This window comes from Larimichthys crocea, chromosome IX (genome assembly GCF_000972845.2).
Source record: "Larimichthys crocea isolate SSNF chromosome IX, L_crocea_2.0, whole genome shotgun sequence".
Classification (NCBI taxonomy): domain Eukaryota; kingdom Metazoa; phylum Chordata; class Actinopteri; family Sciaenidae; genus Larimichthys; species Larimichthys crocea.
This window is the reverse complement of record NC_040019.1, coordinates 8,889,242-8,909,612: the sequence shown is the minus strand read 5'-3', so window position 1 is coordinate 8,909,612 and position 20,371 is coordinate 8,889,242. Positions and strand designations below refer to the sequence as shown.

General features: G+C 40.7%; 2 protein-coding genes across 5 annotated transcripts; both read left to right on the top strand.

The window, feature by feature from the left end:
* The first annotated feature begins 1,452 nt into the window (after positions 1–1,452).
* On the top strand, positions 1,453–12,645 carry sapcd2 (suppressor APC domain containing 2). 4 transcript variants are annotated; one of them, XM_027282256.1, is made up of 7 exons: positions 1,456–1,588; positions 1,690–2,471; positions 4,947–5,080; positions 9,117–9,263; positions 10,167–10,268; positions 10,804–10,923; positions 11,036–11,984. In XM_027282256.1, exons 2-7 carry the CDS (start codon positions 1,715–1,717, stop codon positions 11,162–11,164), a joined length of 1,389 nt encoding a protein of 462 aa, XP_027138057.1. In that variant the 5' UTR covers positions 1,456–1,588; positions 1,690–1,714; the 3' UTR covers positions 11,165–11,984. The 4 variants fall into 4 exon arrangements, 3 of the variants coding, with proteins under 3 accessions (XP_027138059.1, XP_027138057.1, XP_010736822.3); XR_003462893.1 differs by having other exon boundaries at positions 1,462–2,471; positions 11,036–11,655; positions 11,982–12,645; XM_027282258.1 differs by having other exon boundaries at positions 1,453–2,471; positions 10,807–10,923.
* A 3,566-nt stretch (positions 12,646–16,211) lies between these two features.
* On the top strand, positions 16,212–19,745 carry hcar2 (hydroxycarboxylic acid receptor 2-). Its single transcript, XM_019271725.2, has 2 exons — positions 16,212–16,346; positions 18,107–19,745. Exon 2 carries the CDS (start codon positions 18,159–18,161, stop codon positions 19,044–19,046), a length of 888 nt encoding a protein of 295 aa, XP_019127270.1. The 5' UTR covers positions 16,212–16,346; positions 18,107–18,158; the 3' UTR covers positions 19,047–19,745.
* The last annotated feature ends 626 nt before the right edge of the window (positions 19,746–20,371 follow it).

Below are 20,371 nucleotides of genomic sequence, written 5' to 3'. Positions count from 1 at the left end.
CATAAATAAAATTAACTTGCTTTCACAAGAAAACTGAGGTAATCAAATGTATGAATGTTTGACCGTTTGGCGCTTCCGTAGACACTCAATGTAGATTAAATACAAGTGCAAGAACACTTGTATTTAATCTTATGTAACATAGCCTAATAGTTCTTGAGCAATTCTCTAAATATGTGGAACTATTACAACTCAACTTAAGTCAAAATATATTATAATAAACATGTTTATAAGCTTCACAATAGTATAGTTTACATATTATTGCATAGTGTGTGTTTTATTATGCTCCCAATTGGTTTTATTCAGACAAATCCAAAGCAGTGAACACATTTTGAGACACGTAAACAACATCCCAGATAGCAAAAATCTTTTGGCTTCGCTTTGGCCCAAATCTGGCTTGCATTTTGGCAAGGTTATGGGTGGATGTCTGGGCCATAAATGGCCCAAATTAGAAAAGCCAAAATCATACCAAAAGGGACTTCCAAAATATAGCCATAAATGTCCCAGAAGAGCCTCAAATCAGCTGTTCCCGCTCGCGCCCAATCTTCTGGCATGCCATAAACATGCCTTAACTCAGCCATATATTGCTGGCACCTCCTTATCTATTATGGATAATAACCCTAATCCAGTGGTTCTTAACCTGGGTTCGATCAAACCCTAGGGGTTCGGTGAGTCGGTCTCAGGGGTTCGGTGGAGCCTCCGACCTGGAATTTTTTATACCATTTGTTACAACATATCTTTGTGAGCAATCGTTTTTTGAGGATGCTGGACATAAAAACTAAGAAAAGGAACAGACTTTGCTGTGAAAATGACATGAGGCTGGCACTTGCCAAGGTGAAGCCACGCATATCTGAACTGGTCTCTCAAAGGCAACAGCAGAAGTCACACTGAGGTAAGTTGTTGTGAGTTCATGCACTGTGTTGGTTTTGTTATTTGAACAAGGTGATGTTAATGCACGGTTCATTTTGTGCACTAGTAAAAAAAATCATATTTTATTTTTTACTAAAGAAGGGTCCGGTGAATGAGCATATGAAACTGGTAGGGTTCGGTACCTCCAACAAGGATAAGAACCACTGCCCTAATCATACCACAGTTAAGCCAAAAGGCTTTCTTAATGCCAAAAGAAAGCCAAAAATGCCAAATGTATGCCATAATACAGCCAAAATATTTGCTATCTGGGATGATTGGGTGAATGTTTATGACATATTCACCTTAACAAGTTTATTCCACGATGTGAAACAAAGGTATTCTGTTCTGTCTGTAAAGTGATAGTTTGCACAGCTCTTTCTGATTATGTTGGATGTGGAGAGGGGGGGTGTGTGATATATCCAAGCCTCTTTATGAATAACGTCTCAGCAGCATTAGTAATAACAAAAGCACAACTCAAACTGGAGCATACCTCAGGCCTGCACCAATGAGAGACGAGCTCGTGCACACCGCGGCCAATCGCTGGTCCCGGGACGCTCGCGCACAGCCGTTTGAAGGGCGGTCCTCGTGCAGAAAAAGGAAAGTTTGGATCAGTGAGCGGCGCAGTTTCGGTGGACGGACACAACAATATCTGGACTATTTCTGGTTAAAAGTCTTTAAAAGGGTATGTGTTTAGTTGTTTAGTAAGCTTATATTTTTGTTAATTATTCTGCGTGTTCATATAAAGTCTAGCCAACTTGTATTGGCGTGTTTTTTGATTGATAGCTCAGCGGAGATTATCGACACATTCATGGCTTTGATAGCGGCTGACCAGAGCTGCAAGCTGAACGGGACTTACGGCAGAGTTGGGCCGAGAAAAGAAGCCTTTCAGGGTAAAACTGCCAAAATGCAGCAGAAAGAGACAGAGTATTCAACAGACGGCCTGCCAAAAGCCTTCCTGCAAAGTTTGAGGACCCTGTTTGACATTTTGGATGACGGTCGACGGGGCTATGTCCACATCTCCGAGATAGAGAGCCGCTGGCAGGGCGCAGACACCCGGGACCTGCCCGGTGGAGTGCTGGGCTGCCTCAGGAGAGTCACCCCGCCGCATGGCTGCCTCACCTTTGAGCGGTTCGTTGCGGGGCTGCGGTACTCCATGCTCAACCCGGAGAACAGCTCTCACTTCAAGGCCCAGGCTGCCGTGCATCCACAGCAGGCAGCAAAGCAGAACCAGAAGCCCACATGCAGTGTTGGGACACGGGTTGAGAGCAAGGTCCGTCCACTGGGGCTGAGCAACGTGACCAACACTCTGCAGCACCGGGCATCCTCGCTGCAGAGCCGGGCCAGGCCACCAGAGGAGGGGGCTGGGTACCCCGTGTGTGGACCGGCCCCGTACAGCGCGGGCTTCGAGAGGTCAGGGAGGAGTGTGGAGCGGAGTTCAGTCGCTCCAGGGAGCGGGTGTTATCGAGCCGACCCGGGCCATGCCAACAAGCCAGCACAGCCCCAGCAGAGCCGGGTCAGGTCCATTGAGTCGCTCGCTTTGGAGTCACCGCAGCTCCATGGACCAAGTAAGTAGCAAGGACCATGAAAGAGTGTGTCTGGGTGGGTTGGGCACAGTTCAGTGAGTTCATGGAGGACTCATGTCGATAATAAGTTAAAACCCGAGGTTTACCAGCAAAACACACACACACACACTGCCAATAAACAAGCAAGATGCTGCCACCATGCAGCTGTATCTGCACCCCACAACCTCCACCCTTTCTTTATTGATTTGTAATTCAACTGAGGGCTGCAGTTTCTTTTTTTGTTGTCTAGAAATGTCAGAAAACAGTGAATCACAATTTCCCAAAGCTCAAGATGAGGTCTTTTAATTAGTGTGACCAAAAGGCCAACACTTAAAGATAAGATAAGATAAGATAATACTTTATTGATCCCACAACGGGGAAATTCACTTATTACAGCAGCAAAAAATAGAAACCAAGAAGGGAAACACAAGTGTACATATTTACAAAAAGTACTAGAGTATAATGTGCAGGTTTAAGAATGTGCAGATTTGCTAGACAAGTACTAGGGTAGAATATATTCAATTTAGTGACGAACAGGAAAAAAAAATGCATAATTGATAAGCGTTCACCAGCCTTTATTTTGGACATTTTAAAAAAATAGTTAGAAAATATGTTGTGAGACTTAAAACACAGACGAAGTCTTATCTGGACACCAAAAAAACAAACATGTACATGAGGATGAAGTAGTGCCACGGCGCCTCTGAATACCTACCACTTGAGACATGAATTCCTGTGAGCAAGCCTTTTGATTGCTCGCATAACTGAGCTGATATGTTTACTGCAGTCTTGCCAGCTTCGATCTCCTATTCTAATTTAATGCACACAAGTGCACATATCGACAGATCCAGCCTCCAGAGAGAGCCTCACAAAGCTAAATATGGCAACAACAAGTCTTTCCCCGAGTCTCAATGGGGTCAAAAACAGTCACTGTTGGTCAAAACACTTCTCAGGTATCAGTATTATGTCACAGCTTAAACAGGCCCTCCGCAGCGTTAATAGAGGGTGACGAGCTGAATAATTGCCGTTGTTAACCCCAGGTCAGGTCAGAGGTCGTGTCAGAAATTCCTGCAGAAATTTATCTATCTTGAGGGTTTGCCTCGTGGAGGGAGCACAGTTATGACCTCTCTGATTGGAGAATGGCCGATGGTCTTTTGTTAAGTTTTTTTCCCCCCAGTGAGCCGGATGTAGGTTGCAGGATCTATTGCTGAGAAATTCCCAGTTTGCCTGCTCATTATCTTGTTCATACATACAGGCTCTCGCTCTTGTACCAACTCAATCTTATTCATCTCACTCTCACAATCATATCAAGAGTCGTTTCCCATGCTCTGTCTCTCTCACGCACACATTCAGCTAGAGTCTGTTCGAGTTTGCCTGATCTCTGTACAGCCATGCCTTTCTGGAGCTATAAGAGTGACACTCTCTCTATCGAGCACCCAGGGCTTTCACCGCTTATTCCACTTGCACTTAGTTCTGTGGTTTTGCTCAGATAGATAGATGGACGGATTATATGGCCAAAGATTCACATACATTTGTGTAGTTTTAGTTTTGTTAGTTCAAATATTAGGTAATCTTGACAATGATAGTCATATTCAAAGTGAGGTCTGTGAAGAAATGGTTTTCGGAGTTTGGTGTGGAAGAACTTGGCTCAACCGCATCCAAAACCGTCTGGTGCAAAGTTTCCCCAGGTCCACATAGTGTTAGTTGTATAATGACAGACAGACAGACCACCAGTGACCATGCTGTAATCTCTCACATGCAGCCAAACCCTGTTGGATTAGGCCAGATTATAGCAGACAGGCCAAAACTCCCTGAATCATGGCAGCGGTAAAATCCTTCCCAGCACCCGGGACATCATCGCAATCTCTCCCTGTCACTTTCTCTTGGTGAATTGTCGACTTCACACAGTGAGTGGTGTGTGAAGTCTAAAAATCTCGACAGTGACTAGTTTTAGGACGAATTTTCAATAATCAACATTTATTATCACTGTGTTGTGTTCAGTGTGTGCATTTAAATAAAGGCATCCTGCCTTGTTGATACCACACACACACATTAGCAGAGTACAGCTCCCCCCTGTGGCACACGCTGGCAACCCAAATGTGTCAAATTAATGTCTGTAGTTTTCTTCATGACTGCCTGTCTACAGTCAAATACAATCCATTATTTTGAAAATTTTAAACTGTTAAATGTCTTTAAATGTTTCTGTATTGTTACTGACTGACACTGATTCACCTGGATTAAATACCTTGAATGCAAATTTGGTACACACCCTTTTAAAGATAATGCAATTTGACTGTTTGAGCAATTCATTCATAATAAGGAAAAAAACATAATTCTGCATATGAATGTGTCGCATGTTTATACCATATGTATACTATATACTTTCCCCCCCTGTACTACGACAATAGTAGTAATTACAGAGTGCATTCCAGACTATATCATTGTGTTGAAACTGATTCTGTCTGTTGTTTATTTGTGCAGGTGTTGTGAAATCAGGTTTACCAAGATCTCAGAGTGAATCGGCAACAGGATTTATAGGCGGCTCGAGGCGACACGGGCGGAGTCGGGAAGAGCAGAGGCGGCATACCATAACGAATGGAGTGGATTATGGAATGGTTGGTACACACACACACACACACACACACACATGCACACACGTGCACAAACAGTCCCTACAGAGTGTCTTAAAGGTTTTTCCAAAGATGCCACGCCTGGGTTTCAGAGAGAAACTTTTCTGGATGATACAATGCGATGATTCATTTATAACTGGTTAATCAACAAACCAGGTTATGGGTGGACATTAGTGACGCATGGGTCTGCTTTGGAAATCCACCTGGTTTCTATTAATTTAGATGCAACACACCAGACTGGACAGCTGTACCAACCACGTCAAAGTTTCTTTTAAAATATCACAGTCATTTGAAAACTTCTTCACGCGTAAAAACACAGATCCTGCAAACCTAAACATTAGTTGACATGTCTGCTGGAATAACACCGTGACGCTCACATTGTGACAATCACAAACCAAACCCAGAGCGACGTGTGGCGGATTTTAACATGAATATTATTGTGATTGCAGCTTGGAAAGCAGCCGTTTGACTTGTGATTTACAGCAGAATATGGTAACAATCAGTGGGCTCTGTTTCTACGCCTGCGTCACTTCTTTCCACCGTATTTGTGTTAATTTAGTCTTCAGTCAAATAAAGCAGATGGTGATTGATTAAATAAATAGAGTCATCAGTTAGTTGACTGACAGAAAATTAATTAAAAAAGGATGGTGGTTGCTTCCAGCTTCTTACATGTGAGGTTTTGCTGCTCTTATATGATGGTAAAGTGAATATCTTTGGCTATCAGACATTTTTACACTATTTTCTGAAATGTTTTTTATACCGCGGATTATTCTGTAGCCTTGTCATTCATGTTTTTATTCATAAAATGAAACATCAACAGACAGAATATCGGGTACTCTTCCATAACCTGAGGATTGATCGGGCAGTTGTGACCACACTGATCTTTTAAAAACTGCCCGCTCATATATTTAGATATATTTGGCACTTCTGATTGGTCCTCTAGCAGACACAGGTACTGTCACACCTAGCCACTTACTCTGTTCCAATGCCTTTCCTAAAACAGGTATACCAGTTTAGATCCTCAAATTACACGTACGGTAATCGGTAGCTTTAGAGAAATGTGTCCAGTATTCTTGCACCAGTTGTCAAAAAGTGACATCTGCTGAAGGAAGGCGTGATATTGCATATGTAAGTAATTAGGGAAGATGTTGACATAGTTTTATTACATTCCACATTAGGTGGAAAGTCTTACACATGACACATTTGAAATGATTCTTGTTGATCCGAAGACTTTTAAGACTTTAAGAGAGACAAAGGTCTGCTTGGACTTAAACTTTGAAGTGTGATTGGATACAGCAGGGATTGGGTTTATTAAAGATGTGTCAAATAGATTTTATTAAAGAAAATAACTGGAGAATATAAAAAAACAAAAAGGGGTTTTCTAGTACAGGCTCCTCTATTGGCCCCCACATTCCCCTCCCTCTCACTCTGCCCCTCCCACCCTCCAGTCCCGAGCTCATGCCTCCCTTCAACTCTCTGTCTCTCCCCCTGCCTCACCATTTCCCACTCTCTTTCTAGCTTGCCTCCTCTCCCTCTTTCTCTCCCTGTTTGTGTCGCCGTCTCCGTCTCTTTTTTTTTTTTCGCCCCCTCGGCCTCCTGTGTCTGGAGACGTTGACTGACCGACTCCCCTCCTTCTTCTCCCTCCCTCCCTCCCTGCCCCTCTCCTCCTCCTCCTTCTCCCCCCCCTCCCCTGTGGCCCTCCCACCCAGGCCCACTGCTGCCCTGATGGTAGTGAGCCGGGTCGGGCCCAGGGGCCTGGTAGAAGTAGAGGATTCGTTCGGCCGGCCCGGCCCAGCCTGGACGGCTGTGTGGGCTGCTTACACTACCGTCTTCATCCCCCTCAGCAGTAGCCTCTACAGCAGCAAGGCCCTGCATTTTTTCCTCTGGGTGAGTAGGACGAGAGGGAGAGAAGGACATAGAAGGAAGAAGAGGATTTGAAAATATGCATCAGGTTTTTTTGATATTTGATTTTGACAGCTGAGACAAATGAAAGGAAAATCTTTTCTTTGTGCTACTTTTATGGACTTTGGGGCTTGTTTGTTAGTTAATCTGCTGTGGTTCTGTTGAGCTTTACGGTCTGAACTGGTGCTGAGACTTGATTCATTGTTTAATAGACTGCCAAAACTTAACGACAACCATGTTTGAAGTCGTTTATCAAGTGAAAATGACAATTATTATATGGTACAGTTTCTTATATGTGACAATTTACCTCCTTATTTTTTTCTGTATCTGTTTGTAAGGTGAATATCTTTAGGCTATGAACTTTTTGAACAACTTTAACTAACATTTCCTAAAAAGTAACTGACAGATTTATCTATCAATCCATGAAACTAAATCCCTTCTTCTTTGAGGGTCTTTTAGTGAGCTCTGACCGGCTGTGGTTTTGCAGAGCTTTGGGTTTTTGGATAATGCTGAAAGGAGTCAATAAGTTGATTGACATGTCAAGTCATCGATCGATCGCTGAACTGCCAGACATTTGCTGGTTCTGGTTCTTTTAAACGTGTGGATTTTCTGCTTTTCTCACTTGAATATGAAGCTATATTAGATATAGAGTTGATTTTATACTGTTGATTGGACGAAACAAGCAAATTCAAGACATCACTTTGGTATTTCTCACTATTTTCTGATGTTTTATAGACTAAACTCAACTCAGAAAACAAGCAGGCGGATTCTTCAGTGTAAACAGTTGTTAGTCCTTGTTTCAGGGACCTTTTGGGTGTGCTGTTATATTGTAGAGCTTCAAGGTTCACACTGCTTTGAAAAGGCTGTTATGTTCTTTGTGTTTTTATCCAAACAGCTTGTGCATTGGGTGTCATGTTATTGTATGTGTGTTGTGTGTATTCATGCCTGTTCATTCAGCCAGCACACAAACATACATGAACAGACATTTCCATAAAGCTGCTCTGCTCCTGCTTTGGTCTATCTCTTCTTTTCTTTTGCTGGGTTTTCCTGCCTGTGGACGACCACACATTCATGCAGCTTGACACCGGGTCATGCTCCATTCAAGACACAGACCCTCCGACCCCCTTCTCTTTACTTCACCCCTCCTTTCCCGTCTTCTTATGTGTGTACTCTCCCTTCAGGCTCAAAGATGTCAAACATTGTATTATTTCTTTTTCTTTTTTAAAAAAAAACTCTCTCTTGGTTGACTTTTGAAAACCTGCGTTTGTGCGTATGAGTTATAGCCGTGTTTATTAAATAGCACTGATGAGCGTCAAACAGAGGAATGCACTGGGACGGAGGGATGGAGCGATGGGGTGGACAGAAAGATGACACACCAGGTGGCTGAATGCCAGCAATGAGGCCTGGACTGTAGCTGTGTGCTGCATGGACAGCCTGGTCAGCACAACTCAATGCAGCCTTACTGGGGTGCACACACACACACACACACACACACACACACACACACACACACACACACACACACACTCTATTTTTCTCTTTCACACACACACATAGACACACACACACACACACACACACACACACACACACACACACACACTCACTCTATTTTTCTCTTTCACACACACACACACATAGACACACTGGGGCGGCCATAGTTGAAGTGCTGTTTACCCCATTCTTAGGTTGCTGTGCGGTTGCCATGACACTGGGCTGATTGCTCCTCTAAACATTGTTCAGGATGGGAGAGAGAGTCCGGCACAATTGGTATGGCGCCATTGTCTGTGCCAGCACAAAAGAGTTTGCTGCAGATGCCCTCGTGAAAGATGGGAGTTTGTCTACCACGCAGGCGGCCGGCTGCCCAAAATCAATCATTAGATTTAATCTTGGCAGCGATATAAGAGTTCTTTTAGTGATGGCATGGGAAATATGAAAGTGACATGTTTTCTTCCCAGGAGATCTTTATGTGAGGTCTGTGCAGAAAGTGACTTCAGTCGGGTTTTTGTCTTTCTGATCACATTTGTCCTCTCTCGCCATTTCACCCCTCTTCTGTCTCCCCCTCTTTTTTCACCCTCCAACAACACACCCTCCTTTTCGTAACTTTCATCTCACACAGTTGAAGCAAATGAAAGAGCTGGAGCAGGAGAAGGACTCGCTGCTGGCGGGCCTGGAAGTGGTGGAGCGGGCCCGAGACTGGTACCAGGGCCAAATCCACAATGTCACAGAGAGACAGCGGCAGGTCGGACAGAGCTCCCACTGCACGGTCAGTTCAAACACTGGTCTAAAACTGGAGATGCAACTTTGTACACGTTGTATTTCGTTGTTTGGTGATGTACTTTTTAAATTTATGGATAACTAGCTAAATATGTCATCATGAGAGAATAACTTCAACACACAACACAGATTTATAGCTTCCCATATGAAACAAGAAAAACGATTAGAACATAAACAACACAAACATCTATGAAATCTAAATCTGTGGGGAGAGATTTTATAGTTTTATCTGAACATCGGTTTGTGTGTGTCGTTACCGGATTATGCTCAAGGTGGCCTCAGTGTGTCATCGAGCCCAAAAAAACCTGAACAGTTTTAACCTCTAACTCCACATTTCAGTAATATAGTGTTTAGTCTTTTTGCATGTTTTTAGCAAATATTTTCCGACATATCCAATATATTTTGAAAGGATTCTTGGATTTGCCTTTACACGGGCTGTAATGTTCAGCACTCAAACATGGTAAAATACCCGTGGTAGAAGAAGAGACAGTCTCCACAGTAATGCTCAGTAATCTGTCATGTGTTTGTTTCTGGCAGTTGCAGTAGAATAAATTCTCAAGTGTTGAGAAAATAATTAAATTGTTCCTCAAAGTATTCATTGATATTAATCACTAATAATAACCAGAAAACAAAAAGAGAAAAACACAAGTTCATGTCATGTCAGGGAAAAACTATTTTAACGTGTATAGAGTTGTTTGGGCTCTTCTCTTTCCGTTTTCTGTCCATGGTCTTTAAAGTGCCTTCAGTTCTTGCTGTTTTGTCTGACTTAAGTTAACCTCCTTTCACGGCATGTCCTTTTTGTTTGTTAACTTCCTCCTTGTCGTGACATTTTTCAACACTTTCTTGAATTTCATTCTCCTTTTTACCGTCTTTTTGTGCTCTTCCCTCTCAGGATTTCTTCACAGAAGCTAATCAGAGTCGCATGAATGTTCTAATACCCAAATTGCAAGAAGTCAACCGCTGCCTTAATGACCTTATTTCCTGCACTGGGATGGTGAGTGACTGACCCAGTGACTTTTTGCATTTTTCTGTTTTGTGTTCTTAGTGAGACACATGAATTGAGGTCACTATGTAAAGCCAGTCTAAATATAATGCAAATATGAATTTAATTATAAAATTATATTTGCATACTTCCATGATTTATTGCCAAGAAGCGTAGTAATTTCTGATCTAACCCAATATAATTAGCTAGGATTATTTTACACGTGGTGGTTCATAGGCATGCTGTTGGTATGGAGATGGCAGAGTCAGTTGGTCAGTCACACAGTTGTACTATTTTGAGCATTTAGCTCAAAACACTGCTGTGCCAAAGTATGACCTCAGACATGTTGTGAAACGAAATGACATCACTTAGCTCTAAATCAAACGCCCACAGATGAATGCTACAAATATTCACCCCCACAATATTGTGAAATACACCAAGCAGGATATGAGAAGCTGGGTATATTAGACAAGTAAATTATGATGTGATGTTGAATTATATCAAAGGGGGATTTTTCATTTAACACTGGTCCCTCTTTGTCTTCCAGCAGTCATTTCCTTCTAGCACTGCTCAGACAGCTGCGCTCTCGGCTAACGCCCAGCCTCCCGGTCCAGCTCCTCCACAAGCCATCCAGAGACTGAAGGACCAGAACCGACTTCTCACACAGGTTTAACATGCTGCCAATACATACAAGTCGCTAATACTTAACAGTCAGTGCTGTTGTTTTTGTTCTTGAGTATCACCCACTTCATTTATTTTTCTTCTTCTTCTTCATTCAGGAGGTGACAGAGAGGAGCGAGCGGATCGCCCAGCTGGAGCAGGAGAAGTCTGCCTTGATAAAACAGCTTTTTGAAGCTCGAGCCCGCAGCGCGCAAGACACCAGCACCATGGATTCCACCTTCATCTGAGACTAATTACACTCCATGCAGCACCGTAACATCACCACGTTTCAGCCACGAGTCATCATGACACTGGCCTGGAGCTAAAAAACTTTTAGAAGACTGAACCGGTCTGTTGTTTACCCACACCTGTAGCAGTGATGCACCTTTAGCCATGACACAGCGACACCCTCAGCTGCAGCAGCAATGTGACCACTCCACCCCAAAACCAAACATGCACTACCTAGATGTGAACACTCCAGAGGAGGAATAGCTGTTATGGCTATAGTTTTGTTTTGTTTTTTGCCTTCACATTTCCTGCATGAACGCTCAAACTGAAAAGACTGGCAGGACAGAAAACAGTTGGGTCTCGTGAGATCCCATCACTCCCATCACAGCATCTGCAAGATCTCCACCACCACTACCCAAGAGGCTTCTGCTTTTTACTTCTGCTGCTCAACTGCACAAGCAATGGGGGAAAAAAACATGATCTTAGTGGTCCAAACAAAGGCAACAAGGGGGTTGGTTTCTATTGGAATAAAATGCCATACTCTTACAGTTGAATATGAAAACAAATCAGCATCTGCTTGCTGTGCATCTGTTACCTATCAACTCCATTTTTGTTTAAATCTTTTAAATAAGACCTAAATAATAAGTTAAGACACTTTGCATGTGTCTTTCAGCATTTACTTCCTTCCTAATGTTTACCTGATATTTGGTTTTCTGGGTTTTAGAGTGTTTATATATCAAACACAGAGAGAAAGGAATTACTGAACAGAGCAGTTTTTATATTCTAGTAGCATGTTTAATGTTAAGACCTTTCATGAGATGTTTTTTTTTTTTTAAGATTGAAAAAAAAGAGATGGGAGGACAGCCTTCAAGCCATCGAGATGTTAGAGGCAGAGACAAAGACGAGGAGAGAAGATTGCATGTAGAACAGAAGGAGGAAGACGAACATGGTAGACGGTGAATGTGACGGAGCTGAAGCTCCTAGGTTGGGAGATCTTCTGATGTCAGGTCAGAAAAAAAATAAAGAAAAAATCACTTTGGCTATCTAGTGCTACATCCCCTGTATGTTATGTAGTCGTGTTTTCAGCTCATAAGTATTTATCTTCTGAAGATTTCTGTTTGAAACTTGGAGATTAAACGATAGCACAGATGTAAAATAAAAAAAACATTTTGTCCTTGTAAGTGTCTTTACCAGGTTGGCTTTAGACTAAAACTGTAAAAAAAAACATTTAGCCATCCACGAGTTTACAAGAGAAATATTTAGTTAGTGGGTGGCGGTAGTTGTAGTTTTATAAAGGATCTGTATGGTACTGCTGGGATGACCACACTTAACATATTGTTGATGTCTGCTTCCCACTTGATTGTATTGTTTCTTGCTGCTCAAACTACATTATGTGTGAGTGAAACTCTTTTCCTTCTGCTTTCTTTTGAGAATACTCAAAGTTCAGAGGAAAATAATAAATACAAACACAACAAAACACAAACACTGACTGTTGCTCTGTGATTCCTTCATCATCATCTTTAGTTCAAACACCTATATTTAGGTAGAAACTATTTTCTTATTTTTGTTTCCTTTAAACCAACTCAGTCCATCAGATGCACATAACAGAAATTATTTCATACTTCAATTTGTACGTTTTAGGACCTTTCAAAGACTTTTCGGGGTATTTTTATAGGTTTTTATACAGGTGTTGAGGTTGAAGCTTTTTAAGTTTTGAGCACACCTCAATTGCTATAAATACTCTCCTAACCATGTCCTCCTTTTTTGCTCTTGTATTCTGCGCCCCCCCCCACCACTCTTTCAATTCCATTACTGAAAATTTCCAGAAACTTTTTATGCAAAGTTAAGCTGGGGAATTTTGGAAATATTCCAAAGCTATAGCTTATTTAGCGTCTAACCTATCAGCTCGCTATCTACTGTATTAATACATTTTCATGTGGTATTTGCAAGTTAAACATTAATACCATACATCAAATATATTTACCCCAAAATATCAAAACTTACTTCACTTTATGTCGGGCTCAAATGTGTGGCTTCGATAGTCTTCTATCTGGTCAGTGCATGTAGGGGGCGTGGCCTCAATAGCCCTGCAGTAAGCAGTGTGCTATGTGTGATTGAGGGATAGCAGATACTCAAGTGTACCTGCATGAAATCTGGTTGTTGTATTCAAGATTATGCTAAAATATACATATTTAATTTATCTATATGTAAATTCCCTGTTAAGGGCCAAGCTTCAGTTCTGTAAATTTCGGTAAAAAGAAAGTAGTATTTTTGTGGTTTTACTCCACCCTGTTCACTTCCACATTTCGATGTGAATAAATGGTCGTGTGAAATGTTTCCGATTTCATATACAGTTTGACCTTTTAGATCTGAAACCTTCATTTTAAAAAAACAACAACTCAACTTTCCTTTATGATTCCCTGCCATTAGGAAATTTCCCTAGATAGCGAGGATGATCTAAACTGATGTAATTCATGCACCACATTTGCACGTCACCCTCAGATGTGATTAGCTCTGCTCTGTTTTTAATGAGTATAATTGGAGAACTGGACAGTTATGAACGATAGCTGGAAACTCAAGAAACTACATGTTCACGAATAAATATGTTTATCATACAACTTGATTTTTCAGAAATAAACCTCTGTTGTATACTCTATATAATTCTAGCTCTGCTGCATACATGCATTCACATCTGATTTATATATTATATATATTTAAAGTCCCTGTTCACTCAAAAAAGACATTACACATGCTCACATACAGTGAGTTTAAGATCTGTGATCTATGAGATGATTTTGTGACATGAATAAACAGGTTTGGAAGCCAATCATGGTCAAATATACAACTTAACACAAACGTGATGTGGAAACTTCCAACCTCCAGGTCACATACAATGAGAGTGGCATACAGTGAAGAAGGACGTATTGTTGTGTTTTGGATTTTTTCAGTGCCAGTGAAGATTATGAAACATTTTAACCTTAAATATTCAGTGACCAAATATACAGCATTTAACGTACAAATGATCTATGCGTTGGACCCCCGTCAATCATGAGAGGCTGATTAAAAAAACATGTTTTTTAGGGCCTTTTCAGTGATTTTAAAAAGGTAATTAAAAGCATTTTGTGGAAAAATGATATCAGAGGCACATGATTATTCGACCTATCTAGCGTGTACACCTACATCTCGCCTAATGGCAGCTGGGATTGGCACCAGTTCGGCTGTGGAAGATGGATGGATTGACACATTATACAAATCAGAGCTTTTTATGTGTCTGGAGAAGATATTTAACTTCAGTTGTTGTCTCTATAACTCGAAATTCTAAAGTCTTACTGATACATTTGAACTCTGTTTTGTTTTATTTATACATTTTCTCTCACAGCCAGTAATTTACACATTTCCTGGTGTCTCGTTGTCTAATGTTATGCGGTTGTAAAGCACAATATTGTTATATATGAAGTGCTAAATTCTATATATTATCATATTGTGTACAATATGACGGAGCTAAATGATTTACTATTGTACAATCATTTCCTCCTATCTTCATCTACAAACATTGCATATACATGTATATAAGGTTTGACCAAATTTCACAAAATAGCTGCTAAAAACAATTTACTTTGTTTACCACCACAATTTGGATCTGTGCAAAGTAGAATGGTGCTTTATACAGGAATATGAACTAACAAGACTTAGATACTAATCTGAAAATACCATGAATATTTGAAACATCCTCAGTGATGTGAAATTGAAATCTGGAATGGGCCCGTGTGGACAAAAGCAGCGGTGTGTTGCCGTATGTGTTTCCACTCTAATGTAGAATGTAACAAACCTGTGAGAATCTTCTACCTTATAGGAGGGAAGACTCGGCTCCCCTGAACCTGACACCAATACAAACAAAGGTAAACAAACCTGAGTCGAGTTTCAACAGAGTCAAGCTGTTCAAACACACTGGGAATGACACACTGTAACACCACAGATAGAACATAACCTGCAGTGCATAATGAAAGACAGTTATGGATTATAGAAGGCCTGCATTATGACAGTGATTGGTGTAAAAGGTCACCTGATAGGTCAGTCAAAAACACAGTTAAATCCACATTCTAACAGTGAATCGTGGTGTGAGGTGGAGATACAGATACTCCCTGTTCTGCATGTTGGATGCTGCACAAACCCGCCGATGGACATCACACCTTGAAGCATGTCAGCCTCACGTAACATATTACACGTTGTTGCAATGAATTGAATCAGAAGTGATTTTCTGAACTCTTGCATCAGTTGTTTACTGCCGATTTTCCGTCAGGCACCATCGGTTGGTTGCATCATTGCCAATCGGTGTGAATGGATGATGGCTTGCCACAACACGTCCTCCACACAAACCTGTATTATATTTCAGCCCCCCACACCCACCGACTCACCTTTCACTTTATACATTTTATTTTATTCTAAATATCGTCTTCATTTCTGTTTTTATGATTATTGAATTTGTAATGTTTAAGGTGCAATGGATGTACAGGGGGCCAAATAAGACATTGTGGTATCCAGAGGGAGATCCTCAGCTTCCACACCCTCATCTCAATGCTGTGATTGGATGATTGGACTGGTGCAGGATCCCTGAAGTGTTGGATCATTTTCCAAAAGATGTTTTCCATTCATTTTGAGGTGAGGGCTCTTGTATTTGCTCACACTGAGACAGATGTACACAGGAGTCACAGGGATAAGGTGGAGAGCGGGGACATCAGTCACTTTACGGAAGGTGCTGTAGTATCCTGTTGAGCAGGTGAGTGTCATTTTGATATAAAACAACTTCTGACCTCTAAATTGAACTGCAATTTTGCATTAATCTCTCGGTAGAGTAGCCGTGTCTTTTACAGGAGCAATATTCTAGCACTTGACATTGTTAGGGGAGCCTCTTTATAGTCGTGTTGCACATTTACATGTTACCCTTAGATACAGAGATAGGAGAATGAACTTCTTGTTGACACGGTGGAAACATTTAAGATCACATGCAAACACTTCTGACTTTACATAAAGCCACATTCGGCATTGTGGTCATCACTATGTGGGCGACGCTTATATGTATAGAGAGGAAGTACTGAGGCTGAAGGCTGAGGAGTTGTTTAAGTCAGTGTGACAGTGATACAGAGACGGATAAGGGCCGAGGGGAACAGTTTGATTAGACGTGATTAGAAGTGCTGATTAAAGGTAAGAGGCTTCACTTAACATCAAAACTGCAGAAAAAAGAATGTACATTTTACATTTGCCACTTTAGTTTTTCCAACTAATTGTAAAATATGTGTTACAAAATGACTCATTATACTGTTATATGTTACACCTTAATATTACAACTGACAGAAAATAAAGCTGTTGTATGCAGACAGAAATATAGGTTAATACCAGAGGTGTATTGGTAAAGTCTTGTTTCCAAGCAGCAGGAGAGTACTTATACGCACATCTGAGAAGTGGAGGTCATATTAGCTATCGGAGAACAGCATCAACAGAAAAATGTAACGCCTTCTCTGTGCCACAAAGGTTTAATAATGACGACTTTGTGATCCGACTTGGATCTTCATCAGGTCACAATGTTTGAAAAATTGGGAAACACACCAATATTCATACATTTATGGAGATAAACAACAAAAGCTTTGTGTATTTTATGTTACTTCCTCATACCCCTTTTCCTGGTCGTAACACTCTGCACCTGTTGTTAATTGTTTTTTGGATGTTTATCTGTTTGATTGGGATGATTAATCATTCACCAACCAATCACTTATTGATACAGTAGGTGAATAAACTTATTTTAGAGGTGGAGTTTACTTGAGTTAACCCTACTCACCAGGCCCCTGGTATATATATAATGCTTCAGACGTTTTTATGTTTTACTGTCGTTCATGGTATTATCAAAGATGTTTTTTTCCAGAGAAGGTATTTAGGAGAACTACTTTTTTTTGTTCCAAAACAGCAGTGTGGTGTGAAGACAAAGTTTATCAAGTCACATCTCACTTCCAGTTAGCGCGTGACTCAAACTTCTGTTGTACTAACTGCAGATAATCATGCAAAGCTCATATTTGTGATGCAGTACTTCCTTATCAGTAGTGTATGTGATTATATTCAATGCCTTGTGCTTTCATGCAATATTTCATCAGAAGAAGAAGAAGTAGTTATATTATGATATTATCATAACTTACAAATGAGAGTCAAATATCAATATGACAGTCAATACATTAATAGAGATAGGCTACATCTCATAGACATGTTGCAAACATATAAGCAGGCCAAAAGACTGTTCAAAGATACAATACAAACAAAGTTCTGTCAACTTCACATCAACTCACGGGGTACAGTAGTGCATTAGACTATTGATCCCAACCTTTTTGGCTTGTGATCCAATAAAATGAAGCAATGTCTCCGTGTGAAACTTTTAAAGGCCATCAGTGGTGAATGTATCCACTATTTTATCCCTTTAATCATCTTATAACCCTCTGAAATTCAGCTTATCTTAGTGATTTGTGTTTTCTGTTATCAGTTGAATAATTTATTTTATTATTAAGTATAACTTGTTATATTGAAATGTTTAAACTCACTAATGCTTAAAGATTAGACCGCTGTTTAACTTTATACCTTTCTCTCTCATATCGAATTTTATACTTCCTGTTGTCTTGTTATCAAATGTTATGTGGCTGTAGAAGACAAGTTTATGTTTTTTTCACATAGGACCTTTAGAGGAAGTATAATTTGTAAGATAACAGTGTGATGTGATTGATGAGTCTAGCAAATTCATCTCAATTTTTTTATATTAAGAGATGAACACATGAATGTTTAGACGGGGACAATTTCAAAACAAGTACATCAGTAAACCCTCAACAACACCCACATTTCTATGTTTGATTATGTGTCATCGTACATTATCCTTAATCGTCCTCTCGTAGTTAACTTCTGCGTGAACTCTTCTGTTTATCTCACAGGTCCTTGTTCCTCTGATGTCCTCTGAAGACCTCACTGTCTGATCTAGTCATCATGGAGGTTTTGTACACGAACTCCTCCGTGCTCTTCGTCTCTCATAGACCACTCAACTACACTGGGGACAAGACGGTGTACGAACATTGCAAAGACATGCCTGAAGTTCTCATTTGGTACTTGTGCCTGCAGTTCATTAACATGTTTATGGGCATCCCAGCCAACCTCATGGTTTTGTGGCTCATCCATAGGAACAAGGGTGACTCCTCCACCTCAGATATCTTCATCGTTCATCTGGCTGTTCTAGACGTACTCTTTTGTCTCATCCCTCCGCTCGAGCTTGCCAACATAGTCTTCATTACAACCAGCAGCACCTGGTACGTCCTGCGTTTCTTCTACGGCATGAAAGACACCTCACCTCTCTTCCTCTCCTGCATCTGTCTGGACCGCTACGTGGCTGTGTTCCACCCCATCACCTTCACCAATCTCAAGGACCGTCAACACAGAGCAGTCCTGGCCTTTGTAGTCTGGCTGATCATTCTGGCCTACGCCGCTGCTAAATGTGTAGGCAACATTTACAACTTCGAGAAGGTCTTCACGGCGATGATCCTCGCCTCATTCGCCTTCATGGTGTTCTGCAACATCGCAATCCTGTGGGCGCTGAGGCAGTCCGGGCCTGGCAGAGATGAGATGCATCCTGTTAAGAAGAGAGCCTTCAAGATGGTGCTCATCATCCTGGCCATCATAGTGTTCAACTACTTCCCACCTGTTGCTCTGTTCCCCTTTCAGCACTACTTTTCTCCTTCTGTGTTTACCTGCTACATTCACTATGTCGCATTTGGCTTGATGGACTTCAGCAGCAGCATTCAGCCGGTGCTCTATCTATCCAAGGAGAAACTGCCAAGGAGCCTCAACTGCTGCCAGAGCAGTGCGACCCAACTCCAATAAGAGGTGCATGTTTTCACGTGAATGTACTGTTGTTGTGAAATATAGGAGAATAAATTCTGTTCTTAATGTTATGTTAAAAAATGTTGATTATTAAAAGATATTTTGTGCAGTAGTTCCCAACCTGAGGTAAGGATGATTGCAAATAATAGATTTATCAGTTTGTCAGTTTAGCTTAGCTTAGCACAAAGAGTGGAAACAGAGGGAAACAGCTAGCCTGGCTCTGTGAAATGGTAACAACATCGTCCTCCCAGCCCCTATAAAGCTCAATGAGAAACAGAGTGGTATTCATCTTCTCCTCTAACGGAGAAACCACACTTTAAAGGCTCTGTCTGGAGTCAGTATTTAGTTTGTCTGTTCTGGGCTACTGTAGAAACACAGCGTTTCAACATGGCGGCCTCCATGAAAGGGGAGCCGCTCCCACTGTAGATATTAAAAGGAGAATTTTTAAATAACAAAAACTAAAAGATTCTTATTGTCAGGGGATTATACATGCATGAAAACATTGTTATGAATATTATATTTCATGTATGCCTTATTCTGGGAATAAAGTCCCCCCAATCTTACACACTGCACCTTTAATTATCCACAATTTTGGTAATGGATTAATCTCAGGCCAAAAAATAATAAATTATAATTAAATAATTGCTCTTTTCCTGTTTTTCTTGTTTCATATGATACAAAACTTAATCTATTTGTTTTTTGGACTTTAAACTAGACAATATTTAATTATTATAAAGATAATAAACAGATGAATCGATAATGAAAACAACATTTTGTTTGAGCAGCTTAAAACATTTTAACTCTTACAAACTGTTCGTATTCAATGCCTTCACAATATGGTAAATTTTGACCCGGTCCAAGAAAAATGTCTATATCTAATTTTGAACTCCAGATCTATTTCTTTAGTATATATAAATAGCCTATCTGACATTAATACATTCATTATTAATCCTTAATTTATGATTTAGATAGCATGATAGTGTATTTTCTATATTTTATATTTCATTGATAGTGAAAAGAACATTCTGGAACTGTTATAATATAACCACGTATAGCCATTGCAACCATTAGACACTGTCCTTACTTACTGACACATCCTCCACCAAAAATATGTTGTTGCAGGTGGAGGTGCAAGTGTCTGTGTCTCTGTATGACCTTTGTTCTTCATATATGACCACTCCTATATGCTGGTTCCCACCTGAGCCTTCAAAGAGCAGCAGGTGCTTGTCCATGCGGGAACACACTTCAGGAAAAGTCATCAAATTTCAGGTTAAAAGAATGACATGTAGGGTATTTTTACTGCTGTCAAATGTCAAAACGAGTCA